The sequence below is a fragment of the Psittacula echo genome, assembly GCF_963264785.1.
Source record: "Psittacula echo genome assembly, chromosome: 2".
NCBI lineage: Eukaryota > Metazoa > Chordata > Aves > Psittaciformes > Psittacidae > Psittacula > Psittacula echo.
In genome coordinates this window covers 37,502,355-37,520,392 of record NC_137737.1, presented here as the reverse complement: position 1 = coordinate 37,520,392, position 18,038 = coordinate 37,502,355, and the positions used below count along the sequence as shown (strand labels likewise).

General features: G+C 41.1%; 1 protein-coding gene across 1 annotated transcript in view; it reads left to right on the top strand.

The window, feature by feature from the left end:
* Positions 1–18,038, top strand: part of ADAM22 (ADAM metallopeptidase domain 22) — a gene marked incomplete at both ends in the record, with an annotated part of 132,212 nt that overhangs the window by 12,169 nt on the left and 102,005 nt on the right. The window contains one exon of the mRNA XM_080611025.1: positions 9,000–9,076. Within this exon, the coding sequence (XP_080467151.1) occupies positions 9,000–9,076 (77 nt within the window). The remainder of the gene's footprint in view (positions 1–8,999; positions 9,077–18,038) is intronic.

Below are 18,038 nucleotides of genomic sequence, written 5' to 3'. Positions count from 1 at the left end.
ATAAATAGAAGTAAATACAAAATTATTTACATAAAAGGCAAAGAATATAAATAGGATTTTCTCATCATTTTTAAAGAAAACCCCAACATTATTTTTTGATGGAAATCGTTGTTATCTCTTCCAGCAAAATTTACTAAAAAGCATCAAAGTGCTTTAAGAAGGATACTTCAGGAGTGAGAAAAATGTGTTACGAGGAATTGTACATTATGTTACAAGCCCCACTGTAGGAGAAGATCTGGTTCAAGACCATCTTAAAAACCTAAATGTACACAAGTCCATGGGACCTGATGAAATCCATCCGCAGGTCCTGAAGGAGCTGGCGAATGAAGTTGCTAAGCCGCTGGCCATCATATTTGAAAAATCATGGCAGTCAGGTGAAGTTCCCGACGACTGGAAAAAGGGAAATATAACCCCCATTTTCAAGAAGGGGAAAATGGATGACCCGGGGAATTACAGACCAGTCCGTCTCACCTCTGTGCCTGGCAAACTCTTGGAGCAGATTCTCCTGGAAGGCATGCTAAGGCACATGAAAAACAAGTAGGTGGTTGGTGACAGCCAGCATGGCTTCACTAAGGGGCAATCCTGCCTGACCAATTTGGTGGCCTTCTATGATGGAGCTACAGAACTGATGGACAGGGGTAAAGCAGTCGACATCATCTAACCTGGACTTGTGCAAAGCCTTCGGCACTGTTCCACACAACATCCTTGTCTCTAAATTGGAGAGACATCAATTTGATGGGTGGACCACTCGGGGGATAAAGAACTGTCTGGATGGCCGCACGCAAAGAGTTGTGGTCAATGACTCAATGTCCAGCTGGAGACCAGTAATGAGTGGCGTCCCTCAGGGATCGGTGTTGGGACCGGTCTTGTTCAACATCTTTGTCGGTGACATGGACAGTGGGATTGAGTGCGCCCTCAGCAAGTTTGCCGATGACACCAAGCTCTGTGGTTCGGTTTGTGGTGGGACAGCTCACCTGACTGGAATATAGTCACCCAGGCGGGGTGGTGGGGTTGCTCTTTATGTGCAAGAGCAGCTGCAATGTACTGAGTTCTGTCCAGGAACAGGGGATGAGCGAGTTGAGAGTCTGTGGGTGAGAATTAAGGGGCAGGCTGGCAGGGGTGATACTGTTGTGGGTGTCTGTTACAGGCCACCAGATCAGGGTGAGGAAGTTGACGAGGCCTTCTACAGGCAGCTGAGAGCGGCCTCACAGTCACAGGACGTGGTTGTCGTGGGGGATTTTAACTTCCCTGATGTTTGCTGGAAGGACTACACAGCAACCCAGCCACAGTCCAGGAGGTTCCTCCAGTGTATGGATGATAACTTCCTCATGCAAATGGTGGATGAGCCAACCAGGAGAGGAGCGCTGCTGGATCTCATCCTCACTAACAAGGAGGGTCTGGTCGAAGCAGTAAAGGTTGAGGGCTGCCTTGGTTGCAGCGACCACGAGATGGTGGAATTCAGGATCTTGTGTGGTAGGACCAGTAGAATAGCAAGTAGAATTGCAACCCTGGACTTCAGCAGGGCAAACTTTGGCCTTTTCAAGCAATTGCTAGGGGAAATCCCATGGGCAAGGCTGCTTGAAGGTAAAGGGGCCCAAGATAGTTGGTTGGCATTCAAGGATTGCTTATTCCGAGCTCAAGAGCAGAGCATCCCGACACGTAGGAAGTCAAGGAAGAGGGCCAGGAGACCTGCGTGGCTAAATAAGGAACTGCTGGGTATGCTCAAGTGGAAGAGGAGAGTTTATAGGTCATGGAAGGAGGGGCTGGCCACTTGGGAGGAATATAAGGCTGCTGCTAGAGGGTGTAGGAAGGCAGCTAGGATGGCTAAGGCCTCCTTAGAATTAAACCTGGCAAGAGGGGTCAAGGACAGCAGAAAGAGCTTTTTCAAATACATGGCTGATAAAACTAACACCAGAGGCAAGGTTGGCCCACTGGTGAACGGGATGGGTGCCCTGGTGACAGAAGATACAGAGATGGCAGAGTTATTGAATGCCTTCTTTGCCTCTGTCTACTCTGCCGGAGGCAGTCCTGAAGAGCCCTGTACTCCTGAGACCTCAGATGAAGTCAGGTCACTGGAGCAGTTTGCCTTAGTCGATGAGGAATGGGTTAGAGATCAGTTGAGCAATCTGGACATCCATAAATCCATGGGTCCAGATGGGATGCACCCGCGGGTGCTGAGGGAACTGGCGGAAGTCATTGCTAGACCACTCTCCATCATCTTTACCAAGTCTTGGGAAACGGGAGAGGTGCCTGAGGACTGGAGGAAAGCAAATGTCACTCCAGTCTTCAAAAAGGGCAAGAAGGAGGACCCGGGTAACTATAGACCGGTCAGCCTCACCTCCATCCCTAGGAAAGTGATGGAACACCTTATCCTTGATGCCATCTTAAGGCATGTCAAGGATAAGAGGGTTATGAGGGGCAGTCAACATGGCTTTACCAAGGGGAAGTCATGCTTGACCAACCTCATAGCCTTTTATGAGGAAATAACATTGTGGTTGGATTATGGCAGAGCGGTGGATGTGGTCTACCTTGACTTCAGCAAAGCATTTGACACAATCTCCCACAGCATCCTCATAGCTAAATTGAGGAAGTGTGGCCTGGATGATCAGGTAGTGAGGTGGACTGCGAACCGGCTGAAGGAGAGAAGCCAGAGAGTTGTAGTCTATGGGGCGGAGTCTAGTTGGAGGCCTGTATCTAGTGGAGTGCCTCAAGGGTCAGTATTGGGACCAGTATTATTTAATATATTCATCAATGATTTAGATGAGGGAATTGAGTGTACTGTCAGCAAGTTTGCTGATGACACTAAGCTGGGAGGAGTGGCTGACACGCCAGAAGGCTGTGCTGCCATCCAGCGAGACCTGGACAGGCTGGAGAGTTGGGCAGGGAGAAACTTGATGAAATATAACAAGGGAAAGTGTAGAGTCCTGCATCTGGGCAGGAACAACCCCAGGTTCCAGTATAGGTTGGGGAACGACCTGTTAGAGAGTAGTGTAGGGGAGAGGGACCTGGGGGTCCTAGTGGATGGCAGGATGACCATGAGCCAACACTGTGCCCTTGTGGCCAAGAAGGCCAATGGCATCCTAGGGTGTATTAGAAGGGGGTGGTCAGTAGGTCGAGAGAGGTCCTCCTTCCCCTCTACTCTGCCCTGGTGAGACTGCACCTGGAATATTGTGTCCAGTTCTGGGCCCCTCAGTTCAAGAAGGACAGGGACCTGCTGGAGAGAGTCCAGCGCAGGGCAACTAAGATGATTAAGGGAGTGGAGCATCTCCCTTATGAGGAAAGGCTGAGGGAGCTGGGTCTCTATAGTTTGGAGAAGAGGAGACTGCGGGGTGACCTTATTAGTGTATATAAATATATAAAGGGGGAGTGTCATGAGGATGGAGCCAGGCTCTTCTCAGTGGGAAACAATGATAGGACAAGGGGTATTGGGTACAAACTGGAACACAAGAGGTTCCACTTAAACTTGAGAAGAAACTTCTTCTCAGTGAGGGTGACGGAACACTGGAACAGGCTGCCCAGGGAGGTTGTGGAGTCTCCTTCTCTGGAGACATTCAAAACCCACCTGGACACATTCCTGTGTAACCTTATCTAGGTGTTCCTGCTCTGGCAGGGGGATTGGACTAGATGATCTTTTGAGGTCCCTTCCAATCTCTAACATACTGTGATACTGTGATACGCCGGAGGGAAGGGATGCCATCCACAGGGACCTCGACATGCTTGTGAGGTGGGCTGATGCCAACCTTATGAAGTTTAACCATGACAAGTGCAAGGTCCTACACCTGGGTCGGAGCAATCCCAGGCACAGCTACAGGTTGGGCAGAGAAGAAATTCAGAGCAGCCCTGCAGAGAAGGACTTGGGGGTGTTGGTCGATGAGAAAATGAACATGAGCCGTCTTCAGGGTGCGCTTGCAGCCCAGAAAGCCAACCGGATCCTGGGCTGCATCAAAAGGAGCGTGACCAGCAGGTCGAAGGAGGATGATCAGGGGACTGGAGCACCTCCTGTATGAAGACAGGCTGAGAAAGTTGGGGCTGTTCAGCCTGGAGAAGAGAAGGCTGCGTGGAGACCTCATAGCAGCCTTCCAGTATCTGAAGGAGGCCTGCAAGGATGCTGGGGAGGGACTCTTCACTAGGGACTGTAGTGACAGGACAAGGGGTAACGGGTTCAAACTTTAACAGGTGAAGTTTAGATTGGATATAAGGAAGAAATTGTTTACTGTGAGGGTGGTGAGGCACTGGAATGGGTTGCCCAGGGAGGTTGTGAATGCTCCATCCCTGGTGGTGTTCAAGTCCAGGTTGGACAGAGCCTTGGGTGACATGGTTTAGTGTGAAGTGTCCCTGCCCATGGCAGGGGGGTTGGAACTAGATGATCTTAAGGTCCTTTCCAACCCTAACTATTCTATGAGTCTATGATTCTGTATTTTAAATTATCTTTTTCCTTATTTTAATAAGGAAAAATATTAGTTGTCATGTTACTATGCTGCTTTCTACACCCAACTAATTATATGTGATGTGAGGAAAATTTCTAAAATACTTCCTTTCAAAGTTTGAAAGAAAGCGCTTTGCTTGCAAGTGTTTCACTGGTGATTAAAATATCTGACATTATTTGAAATGACCATCTTCCAAACATATTTAAGGTTATCTACAGTACAGTGCAACCAGGCTCCCCATTGATCTGCAATGATATATGTTGGTTGTAGTCATGTACCTGTATTCCCTTCATTCTTCAGGGCCACTTTCTGGAGAAAGTTAATTCCCAGCAAGGGTACTGAAGGGACTGTATCAAAAATCATCGCTATTCTGTTATGTTTCTTTGTAATAACGAGTAGTCACACTTCCTACTGATTGCCTGTCTCTGTTACTGCAGTGATCCCTGAGGCATGGAGCAGGTGATTTAGAATAATTGGAATCTCATCCCTCTTGGTTTGGCAGAGAGGTTTGTACCTTCAAAGGTACCACTTTGTTTTTCTAGGATTCAAGCTTTCAATATTTGTTTTAGATAAAATGTCTTTGTGCTTAGTGATTTGCAGTAATTCTTTCCACTCCATTTACTTTTGATTCCTTGCAGACATCCACTAAACTTTGCAATCTTTGACAAAAGTCAGCCCTTGCATAGTTGTGTTAAACATATGGGATGCTCAGTGTTTTCTGTAAGGGGGATTGCAGGGTAGTACACTTTATGTGCCACTAGAAGTTGCATCTGGAAGTCCTGCGGCTGATTTCAGAGTTGTTATCTATATTTTCCTTCTTCAGTTGCATGACATTAAAATTTCAGGACTTTTTGATTGTGTTGGAGGCACAGCACTGTGCTCTTCCATTAAGTTGTTAGAGTCTCCTTTCCTGGCTCTTGTTCATGTTCTGATTCGAATGCGTCTCTCTTGGTCTCCAAGAACTCCCCTTTTATGACTGAGTTGTCAGCCGTCAACGTGTCATGCCCGTGGTTGTTGAAAAAGCCTCAAATTTTCTGAGAAGCTTCCTTGGTCTGGGAGCTGAGTGACATAACTGCCTTGATTCAGTGGTTTAGAGGAGCCTTTGCAGGTGTCTGTCTGGTTACTTGTGCTTGAATGAGGTGGTATAGATGGAATAAAAGTATGTATTTCCTTTCTTTGGGTTCTTTTATTGACATATGAGTGTAAGCTTCCTTTGCAGCTGGCTGTTTTACCTATTCACTGAGCGGGCAGGTAGATGTACTTAAAAATAATATAAAGCCAAGACCTTTTAATATCTGTTTCTTTATTTTGTGGTTCTTAACCAGATATTCAGAACTGTTATCCTAAACCATGTACTGGCTGGCACTCTTAAGGTGCGGGTTTTTGTTATGCTGAATGAGATCTTTTAGCTGTCATTGATGGGGGAATCTGTCTTCCTCATCTTCATTCTCTCTTGTTGTCTCCCTTACAGCTTCTTTCCATTGTATCTACTCATGGTGTGACTGTATAGTTTATTTGGATCAACTTACTTGTCCAGCAGAAGATGGATCCAGTCCCAAGTATTGATTGATACTCTGATGCTGATCTGACTTTCTGGGTAGTCAGATGAGCCAGTAGGGAGAGCAGATTGGAACACATGGCTGGGATGGTACAGAACTCTTCATTTTTGGCAGCAGCCCTTGGTATGCAGTGTTGCAGTGTTTTGCAACCAAACATTAGGATTGAAGGAAGGGCTGTAATTTCTGGAAAGAACTGAGTTTGTCTCGCTATTCAAAATGTGTGTCATGGTATCTCAGTAGGTTTGACATACACTTGAGATGCTCTTGATTGCACTTGAGTTTAAATTTAATGGTAGGTTTCTTGGGTTTACACTGCTTGTCTTGGGGGTGGTTACATCTGTGTAAAGTTTTTCATCTTAATGTATTAATAGTATTTTTCTCCTTAAATCCACATTAACAGCTTCTGTCAGGGAATAACTGTGGTCCAGGGTCACCTCAGAAATGCATTAGCCTCGTAAATGTTTATCTTAGAGACGTTCAAGGGAGGAGATTTCCCAGACCAAATCAATAAGATGCAATATACCTAGCAGTTAAAAACCAAACCAAAAAACTCTCATCATTTTTGCTCTCACAGTGAATGAGGTGAATACATTTTAATGACAAATGCTATCTTTAGTATATGTCCTTCTAGAAATTTAAGTCAGGCTTTTTATATTCTTCCTCACTGACAAATTCTTTTTTGATACCAGCATGTGGTCATATAGGAGACTTGGTTGTACTGTGTACAGAGATCTAAATGATGGCATATGTGGCTGTGTTAACAAGCAGAAATAATAAAACGCTGTAGAATGTTCTTTGCATTTAATAATATAATGTTGAAAAGTGAACAAATGGGCTGCCATTACTCCTTTGATCAGAAAATGGTTGTTGCAGTGCAGAAAGGTAACTGAAGGTTAGTTAAGGTTAGTAAATGTGCTGCAGTGGAACAAGGGAATGGCAAAACCGGCATTGGCCCGTTGTACCTTACTGCATCTTGGCCTGTCATATCCTGTTTATGAGCAGCAGCCTAAAAATTCATATTTCTAGCAAGAGACAATGGAATTTTAACACCTTTCAAAGCAAACTGAGCCTGAGAGTTGGAAAAGAAATGCCAATGCTAACGTGATAATTTGTTGATGGTTGTTTTTGCTGTATTTCTGGTTGTGCTAGCTGCTGCAGTCCAGAAACATCTAAATGATGGTACTAACTGTGGGTGGCCATATGTGCTGTGGCTGTCTGTCATTGCAGATACCAGCTTGGCTGTGTCATGGGTCATTTTGGACTGGTGGGACTAGCTGCCTTTTTTTGTAATAAGATTTCTTTTTTTTTTAATAGAAACTGGGCTTTTGATTATGCATTTGTTTAAAGAGATGCTTTTAAATAATTCAGAAATTACAGGAACCACTTAGTGAAGACCTGTGGCCTGGGTTACAAAGCAGGTTAGATGTAATGGGAGTAGCTAAAAGGATATCTGACTGAATTGTATCTACTGAGAGGCCTTCTAAGAAGCTTTCCTGTTAATACTGTGTCCTTCTAAACTGTAATAATCTAAATATGTGGAATTTCTCGTCATGCCATTTTGGATGCACATTCATTGAACGGCATTTTTATAAAGGGCACTCAGCCTGAGCATCCTCTATTAAGAGAAGCTGTCTATTTTTTTTCCCTAAAGGAATCAACTGTTTGTAAACATGTATTCATGGCTGTGGTCTTTTTGATTTATTAGTATTTGCGCTTATATATGCAGACATAAAAGAAAATTCTGCTGTAGTGCAGCTAAAAATGTAATAAAAAAGACATGTTTCTCTCAACTTTCCGTTTCTTTGTTGCTGTTCTTTTCCAGGGAAACTGGTATTCTCAACTCTTCTGGATTTAATGCCTATTGAAAGCCTGCCAGTAGTTTTAGAGAGAGTGAATTTGATGATTCACATTATCCTATCCTGTCCTGTGTTTCCCAGAGTTTTCAATAAACCATTTGTTAGAGTTGTACTATTCTGTTTGGTATTTATTTAGAGAAGTGTAGTTTAAAGTGGTTCTTCAGTGTTTCCTCTTAGATTCCTCTGTCTACATGCTTCAAATCTTAATGTGCAGATTTCAATGAAAGGAAAATGAGAACAAAGTTGAAACTGCCCCAAAATGTCTGAAAGTAGCTTTTCTTATTAATTAGGTAAATAACGTGGCTGTTCCATTCTTGTGAGTTTTCAGTTCTAGAACAACTGTTGCATTTCTGTTGGATAGCTTGGTATTTTCTTCCACTACTACTACAATAAATACTCTAGTTTTTGCAGATCCTGACTTACAAAGTATTCCTGTGTTTGTCCTCTATAGGACTGAATGAATGCAATTAATTCAGGGAAAATATATGGCAAAGGAAGGAACAAAGAAAGGAAGAAAGAGATGTTTCTCTAGCCCCCAGTTTTCTTTGGATTTAGTGACTGCTAAGGGGGCTGGAGTTTTGGGAGCCTTTTGGAGGAAATGGGTTACAGGGTGGTGAGTCAGAGCTTTATATAAAATGCAACTAATCAGATTTTATCCTATTGCTATTGCCTTGCTTTATGGGCTTAAATGAGAGTCTATCTGAATGCACAGCTTCTTTCAGGTAATGTCAGTGAGATTTGTGAGTGTATCCTAGTCTGACCAAACCAATAATGTCTCAACTATTCTCCACTGGTCTGTATCCAAAGACAGGATAGGGAACGAGTAACGCGTTAGCCAGTAGGAGACTTCCACTGTCCTTTGCTCAAGGTTTTGCCCAAGGTGGAAGTAGAGAAAGCCATTTCCTATGGTGTGGACAGGTTAAGAGAGGGGTTACTGCCAGCCATAGGTTGTGGTGTTTGGAATTCTTGAATTAGCCTTGTAAATTCAGAAAACAGATCTTTTATTTGTCATCATAGATGGCTTTGTCCATTTCAGTACAATTTTATTGGTTAACGGCATAGTTACTCAGTAAATATATTTAATATGTGCATTCACAAACCTGTACAGTATGTTTTGCTGTGGCTAAATACTAATTCTAGTCTTTTCAATATTGCAGTCTACCCACATTGCTCGAGCCAGCTTCCAAGTTGATGCTTTTGGATCATCTTTCATCCTAGATGTGACGCTAAACCAGTAAGTAATGATTGCATCGTACTCTGTGTTTTTTCAAGACCTGGTGCCAGTGAAATGTCATTTTTCAGCGGAGGCTTTAGAGGCTGTATTATAGCACAAATACTATTTCTAGGTATTGAGTTCATCTGTAGTAGTGTATTTTAAGTTCTTTTGTTATTTTCTCATGCATCATTGTAGGTTTTTGTATTTCCATTGTTACTACTTAGTAGCTATTGTAGTGTAGGTAACATTTTAGTATTATAACTTCATTTGCCATCTTTCAGTTAACCATAAAGGCAAATCACTATACTCACTTAGAGCCTCCATGTATATTGAAGGATAGATTTGCTGAAAACTGGTAGCTGTTAGCATTTTAAAAACCAAGTGTCAAGTACTGGAGATACAACAATTGCAAGACAGCTAATCCTCAAAAAAGGATGAGATTAATAGTTGGGAATGATGTTTCTCTGGACGTGTTTACAGTCTTTTGAGAACAGAGAAGCACTGTAAGGGGGAAGCACACTGTGAACTTAGGTCTACGAGGGAAGTCTGAACAATAGTAAAGTGAAATCTGATATGTGGCTTTCAGTTTTTGAAGTTGCATCTTAGCACAGCTATTTAAAATAGGAGTTGCTTTGCTTTTCTGCTCTGAAGTGAAAAGAGAATAAATAATAAAGTAAATAGAAATGCTTTAAGTAATTCCACTCCCAACAATTGAACACAATGTTGCGTGCTTCAGCATAAGAGTTGTGTTCAATTGCCACAAGAATTTCTGCCATAAAGATGAACCATGCAAATTGCAATGGAAGCCACTCAAATTTCATTTTTTTTTCACTTGTATGCACATTCTAAGCAGTGGTGATTTCTTTATGTGCATGGAGATGAGTTAAAAACCACAAATGAATCCTTACTAGTTACAGATGCCAGAGACACTGTGCTGCTGGAAGGAGAGAGAAAGAGTTTGGTTTAGGAGTATGATTTTATAACAAATGCATTTTTAAGAGAATCCTAGAGAAAGAATTTCCTGCTAAAAAGCACCAAATCCACAACGTTGAAAGGTCTGTTGGAAAAAGCAATTTTTATACCTACTTAGACCTTACTGAGAATAGGTTGCAAACCCTGTTTTTACAGCCAGGCTTGATGGGGCTTTGAGAAACCCCATATAGTGGGAGGTGTCCCTGACCATGGCAGGGGGTTGAAACTGGATGATCTTTCAGGTTCCTTCCAACCCCAACTGCTCTGTGATTCTATGATACTTTGGGTGACAGATTAATGGTGTGGCCACAATTAGTTTCTGAAAGATCTGGATTGTCCTTACAGTATGAATTTCAGGTCATCTTAGTAAAAGTAAATACATTTAGCAATGGCATATGAAAAGACAAGTTAAGGATGTGTTTTTATGAGCTGCAACAGTTCTCTGTATTTCTGAATTTTTTTGTTTATGCACATGTACTTATGCACATAATCGCATACATATGTTTAGAATCTATTTTGTTTTGAGATGTATCCTATTTTCATGTCATTTTTTTGGTTGTCTTTAATGATATTAAATCAGTATTTATATGAATAAGACTGTAAAAATATATCCTTACTGTTCTTAAAAAGTGCCAGAATCCAACTTAAATATGCACTTTTCTTGAGGAGCTGTGCTTTTTATAATGTGCAAAAAGTCCTATCACAAATTCTGCAAAATGAAAACAAGAAGGCTTCAAGGAAATTAAGATGTTTGACTTCTATCATGATATTTAAATCAGCATTTAAACTACCTCTGTAATAGCATTTGCAGTTCATACGTAAAAAAAGGGCCAAGTATGCCAGAGCAACATTTAAAACGTGTTCATAATTATTATTCTTGTGAACAAATCTATTTCATTCAGAAGTCTGTGTGTATATATATATATATATTTCTTCTCTTGCAATTCTTATTCTCTGTGTTACATTCTATATGTATGTTCTAAGGATCGTGAGAGAAAAGCACTATTTTTTTTTTTTGAGAAGTGGTTTGCAAATTTAGCCCACAGTAGCTTTATATTGAAAAGTGGTTGAATTCTTATAAGGATCAAGGTCTAAGATTCTAGTTTTCCTCTGTAAAAAATATCAGCTTAACCTCTGCTAATATCAAAAGCATGCTGAAGCAGGTCCCTGTGGTAAAATTAGCTCTTACGCTTAATGCGCATTTGAGGAATGTTAAGGAAGGTATTGGGGGACAGGGGTGAATAACCTAAAGTACATAGGTTATCAGAAAGGAGAGGCTGTCCCTGCCTTTGTCAATCTCTGTTCTTGCAGTCTTCATGTCGTTTAAAGATTGGTGTAGTACGGCTTGCGCATCTGATCATCTCTAGTTACAATGTCAGTGGTGGTCAGCCACAGCAGAAGTGTTCGTTCTTCTGTATGGTTCCCCAATTTATAGAGGGCAAAATTTCAAAATTAAAGTGATAGTAGCAAACAGAGAGCTTTAAAAAATCAGAAACTAAAATGTGCCACTAATGTCTGTCTGCAAATAGTTTTTCTTCCTTTACTGCTTTCTGTATGGACATTACCTTCTCTATTCCTGTAAATACATCCAACTTCCTTGTTTTTCTTGCAAACTTTTTCTTGACAATTTTTTGTACTCTGGCAGTTGAGGCTGGCAGAAATGTTTGTGGTCTCCTGCTTGTCTCTCTTCCCTCACTGCCTGATACCCTCTGTTTTACCTCTTCGCCAAAGGAGAATTTGTTATTGAGTCTGAGTGTTAGTTGAAGCAACTTCCCATTCCCAGTCCCTTCCTCTCTCATCTCTCAGAATGGTGGCCCACAGCCAAAGACTGATCTCTGTAATGGAACAAGCTGGGAAGATACAGGAGGTGGGCATGGAAATGAAAAAGCAGAGCTTACATTGACATTTCAGACATCAGGAAAACTGAGGCCCAGAAAGGGAGCATTGTGCCAGTCCTGGATGCAGATGAGAGGAAGGAAAACAAAATTTTCCAACTGGTGTTATAGTGTGGCAGTTTAATTTAACATTGAAATCTGCGTGGTTTCTTCTTGCTCATACTGGATCTCAACCAGGTTTGAATGCACATTTGTTCACATTAAATACAGATGTGACATACACTGAAACATTACCTTGAATGAGAATAAAAAATAATAATAAGCTGTTATAACTACAGTGTAGTTTTATTTTTTCAGTGATGGTGGTATTTTCTCTACATACTTCATTGTCTTTCTCTCTTCCTTTTCCCCCTGAGTTGCCATAGTGTCTCTACAATGAGCTTTTTTTAAGAGAGAATGTTTCTTTTTAAACTTTTTTTTTGTCTGTTCAGCTGGCTGATGTATTTACAGAGGAGCTTTCGGATTGAATCAGTTGTGTTTTTAAAAGGTTCAATACCTTAGGCAAAGGTTAGGAGTTGCCTTAGTTGCATTGGTGTGCTTATGAATCCATTGCCTCAGTATCCTTATGTGTTCAGAACTGCATCTAATTTAGCTGTTTTCTGTGGCCGTCTTTGTTAATGCTGCCTTTGGCATTGCCAAACCTGGGAACTGTCTGGCCTGCGGTGCCTAAGCTTGATTTGCTTAGTGGTAGCCACAACAGGCAAGAAGGATGATCGAGGCCCTTCCTGGCTGCAGCATCATCCTCTGTATGAGGGCTCTGGTGCCTCCTGTCATGGAGACGAGCAGAGGGGGTTTCCTGAACCTGAGTCTGAGTTGTGCTCACTTCTGAGGTGCAGTGTGGGCACCAGGTACCCTGGCGAGGGGACTCTTGACCTTCAGAAAGCTCCCTGGAGCATCTGGGCACCTGTGTGTGCCCTGGCTCATCATGTTGTAACAAGAAGAGCCCTCCCTGATCATGGCCTTTTTGTGTGAGAGTGAACACGTTGATAGCCTGAGTGAGATCCTCGGGTTTGTGGTGATGGGGAAGTGGATAAATACGGATCTCACGCTTATATTCAGCACTCCAGGACTGCTCTGTCCTTCCTGGTGACAGTTAGTCACTAGGATGGAGCATAATCACCACTTGCTTTCTCTTCTTGTAAACCAAATTTAATTCCTCTCATGTTAGTGAAAAATAATCCATAAAGAGGTAGTAGGCTGGGCAAGATGTGCTCAGAAACCCTACCCCTTTATGAAGCCTACACATCTTCTGTTCCTGTTGGGCACCTGACTGTGTCCCATAGGAGCGTCAGTACTGTGTATAAATTGGTGGTCATGATGATCAAATGTGTTCAGAAGGCTGAAAGATTTCAAATGAGGCAATTTTTATAAATTGCAATCAGTCTATTCACGATGTGGAATATAAATGCCCTTGTCTCTCAGTTTATCAAAAGGTAGGCAAAACCGAAGAAGCTTCTTCAGAAAATATTGATAGATATTTTGTTTATTTCAGTCTTAATTTAAATTATTTCTGGTTAATGATACTGGAAAGTTCTTGGCACACCAGGAATTAATTATTTTGCCTTGCCACTGAATGGTTTTTGCAGCTTCTGCTGAGGAAGATACAGACATTCCTCATGCCTTGTGGGAATGTTTATTAGTAATGTCTTTTAACAAGAGTTTTGCAAACCTTACAGAATCAGACCATAAACTTCATCAAAAAATCCTGGAAACAGAAACAAAATAAAAGGCAGCTTGACAGACAAATGCCAGCTTTTTCGTGAGACAAACTGCTGAAACTTTGCCTGTAATTTCTTTTGGCAAATGGTCTCCAACACTAATATCAATGTGTCATGCAAGCTGTAAATGGAAAACACATTCCTAAATTTGCTCTAAATTGGCTGTGTGGATTTCAAAAGGATTAGCTCCCTGGCATGGTTTAAAAGGTGCAGTTACGCCATTTGTGACTATTGTAATTCCTTGTGAGACTTCATTCCGTGTTGCCCCTGTGAGCTTTGCACTCTTCCTGGTCACCCACAGGATGAGTGTGTGGTTGAGGGGCTCCACGTGATGTGATGTGACCTGCTGCATTGTGGTGCTGGGTGTGAGAGGACCTGTCCGTGCTTTATGATCTTCGTTACCCTCCTAATGCCTCCCAATAACTGTTTGGGTAACTGCATGTGGTAAGTGATGGTCAGATCAAACCTGAGGAGAAGCAGCTATTCCTTTCAGCTGTTTTGGGTCTCCCTAAAATCCAGCTCAATCCCTTACTAGCTATTTTAATGGATGCCTTGGCTGCACAGAGTCCCAGTAGTTTTCAGTAGCAGCTGGAATTTATTTGAATCAAGGGAATTCAAACTCTGTTCACTTTCCTTATTCATGCTCTGTGCATGTAGGCTGAGGAGCCCCACTTGGGTGCAATCAATTTGGTAATTGATTCTTACTTAAAATAATGCCTTTTTTTTTGCACCATATGAGGGTGCTCTGAAATTTAATTGTGACATTTAGTACCAATTTTCAGGTAGCAGGATATAGACTGGGTTCAGGTCTTCTGAATGAGGTACTGAATCATGTTCTGCACTATTTTTGAATTAAGTGGTGCTTATCATGTGCTTTGTGATCAGAGCCCCTGCCCACCCAACAGGATTGTTCTTTCGCAAGCCCATTTTGCAAAATCATTCTTTCCTTCTCCCAGTCTGTGATGGAAATATTAGTATGGTCATAACTGCAAACCAGACTTAATAAACACTTTCTCCCTGATATTGTTGCTTAATTTCAGAGGCTGATTTTGTTCTCTGGGAGGCAATTGCTCTGCACCTCCATTTGTGTTAGCATGCTTTGCTAACATATTTTGTACAAACAAATGAAGAATGAAGAATCTGTTGAAATATAAATTGTTTGAATAGATAATTACCCTCAATAATAAATGTTTGAACATTAGTTTTAGACTGGAAAAACCCTGTAGCATTGAGTTTTCCTCTCACTTCGAGTTTTCCTCTCACTTCAAGTTTTTCTCTCACTTCGATATGTATAGCACATCAACCTTCTTTTTGTTATATTGAATAGGTTCAGCTCCTAGATCTTTGATAAAATGGCATCTTTAATGATTTCTGTGCCTTTTCATCAACCTCCCTTGTTTATCACCATCCTTGCTGAATTGTAGACTTAGCATTTTGGCAGTATCACATATAAAGGCAGCATAGTTTTCCCATTTCTAATTGATACACTGCTTTATGTAGTTCCCAAGATTTTTCTTTCCTTTTATTCCTTTTTTTTTTCCCACCCCCTTTTTTAATTTTATTTTTTAAAAAACTTTCTTCTTCCAAGCTTAGAATTGGCTGTTTAGTAAATATGTACTATGTTCTTTGATTGTATTTTATCATCACTATTACTATTGTTGAATTTGCAGTCCTGTTTTTTCTGTTTAATATTCTGTTGTGTTTAAGTCTCCCTTTGGAAAGGTTAAATTGCTTTTGAGGATTCCATTACATTCCATTTTTAATACTGTTACTTAGTTTCAGGTTAAGAAATTTCCATTATGATTGTTGCTCTATTATTGTCATTAGGTTTTTCGTTGATTTTGTATCAGCTGCTAGTAAAGGGTGTTGAAATCATCACAAGTTGGCTACTAACTTAAGTTGGATGGGGATATGGAAAGTTTAAGTGATGTCTGTGAAATGCTGGCAAATGCTTAATTGGCATTCTGGTTAAAATGAGAATAAAAAAGGTAATTTGTTTCATTCATCTGTTATTTCCAAGTGTGTCACTATGATAGTTCTAATCACCTGCAGGAGAATTCCCTGATATTTCTGAAACACCACTTAAGGTTCATGACTTCTAAGAAATATAGCATTGGAAAACATTTATGTATGTATACAAAATCTGTGCATCCCCTGGTAAGATACTTTCCTAGCCCATTAAACAAAGCTTCTGAAAAGGTCAGTCCTTTGTTTTTCTCTCAGTGGATGTGGTAAAGAATATTTTATTGCCTTTAGGTAATTGCATTCACTGGAAGCAATATCTGTAGGTTTATAGCACCACAATCTTTGTGCTCTGGGTGACCTTGCTTGACCTTGCTTGAGCAGGGAGATTGACTGGATGACCCCCGTATGTGCCTCCCAACTTCAAACATTCTGTGATTCTGTGATAGTAGAATAATTTAAACATCTATCAGCACTGAGGATAAATTGCCTTTCTGTGGTCTGATTTTTTTGACACAGAAATAATTACAGGAAATGTACTACTGTGTATTTGCGAGTGTGTGTAGGAAGAAAATGATTAATTAGTCTGAAGAGATATTATCATTCTATTGCTATAATGTTTTACTTTCTTGATGATACTCCTTAAATTACCAGATCACTTAGGAGCTATCTATCTTACACACACATATACAGACATACCTCATATGTACAGATCAATCATGTGCTATTTTTAGCATTTTCTTTAAAGTAATATAGCTTAAACTAGGAAAAGAATCCCATTGCTTAACATGTTTCAGTGCCTATGAATTTATCCTCAAAGTGCTGAGTATCTCCAAGTGGCAGTAACTTTAACAATCACATGAGCTCTAGCCATTATGAAGGATTTTAAAAGAAAAATTAATTGTATTTTTGATTTAGCCTCTGCAAGGTGACTGTGACAGTCAAAGTGTAGTTTTTGGATTTACTGTTGAAATGGAATTAGTGGTGAGGCACTGGAACAGGTTGCCCAGAGAAGCTGTGGCTGCCCCATCCCTGAAGTGTTCAAGGCCAGGTTTGATGGGGCTTGGAGCAACCTGGTCTAGTGACCAGCTGTCCCTGCCCATGGAAGGGGGGTTGGAACTAGATGATCTTTAAGGTTCCTTTCAACCCAAACCATTTGATGACTAGTTTGGACACCAGAGGTTTTACTTGAATGTTTGGATTGGATGCTGTCGCTTCTGTAAATAATACAAAACAAACCATTGACCTTTTCAACTATTTATTTATTTATGCTTTAAACCAAGCTAGAATAGGATTTGTTTTTACAAAAGCAAACAACAGCCATAAAAGTTGGTCGAATAGAAATTAATGATCTTCTCTTTCTTACTTTCTGTCAGATTCTCAGACCAATGTGGCTACAACATTACTGCTGTCTTACAAATTGTTCCATATGAATACTAGTCAGAGTAAGATGTGAAGAAGGTAGTAAACAGGAAAATGCATGACCAGAAATGTAAATAGCTGGTATATTCTGTGCTGTCCTTTATAGGGCATCTCCTCCATGAGTCAGCAGCCTTCCTACTGATACAGTTCCCTTGATATCCCTCTCCCTCTGTTGTCCAGCTGCTCAGCCCTGTTTTTTTACTTTCTCCTTGAGAACTCCTTTGGCATCATGACCTTCTGTATGTGTGCATTAAAAATAGCACTTACAGAAACAGAGGAAGTGCTGCAGGCCTTTTAGCTTGGGGCTCAAATACTTTGCTCAGCTAAGCAGCGAGATGAATTTGAGTCCCCTTTTTTAGACAAGAAGTCAAGTGATGCATGGAGCTATGAATGAAGATACAGCGAATGAAGGTAGTAGGAACTGTTAGGCTTTCCATGGGGAACTGGATAACCGAATGGATGGCTGAATAACCAACAGTGCACAAACTCACGTTTTTTAATTCTCTGGGATCATTACATGAGGAATAGGTTATTCAGCCCTCTTCTATGCAGGGTAGTCATTCTACTTAAGAAATGTGTTTTTAGTTCAGAGACTGAACCAACGGGCAGTATTAAACCAATATGTTGTTAACATATGGAACATTTTACCTGGCAAATAACCATTCTCAACTTGTGCACACAAAGTCTTGCATCAAAGCAATGGACTTGTTTGCTTTCTTTGCAGTATCTATTACAGACATAAGGTGCTACCTATGAAGTCTACAGCCATTTGTTTCTGTGGTTGTGTGAGATTTATGTAGCATTTTTTAATGCATTTTGCTAGTAAGATTCAAGATGGGTGTTCCCACATTTCCTCACTCAGTGGCTGGAAACTGGCTTCTTTCAACAGACTCTCTATGTCATGGGTAGTCTTTAATGTAATTGTTTTCTTTTGATTGGGGCCTGCTAGTGAGTAAAACCTCTTTTACAGACAATTGTGTCATCTTAGTGCAGAAAGTTTGTTTCCTTGAA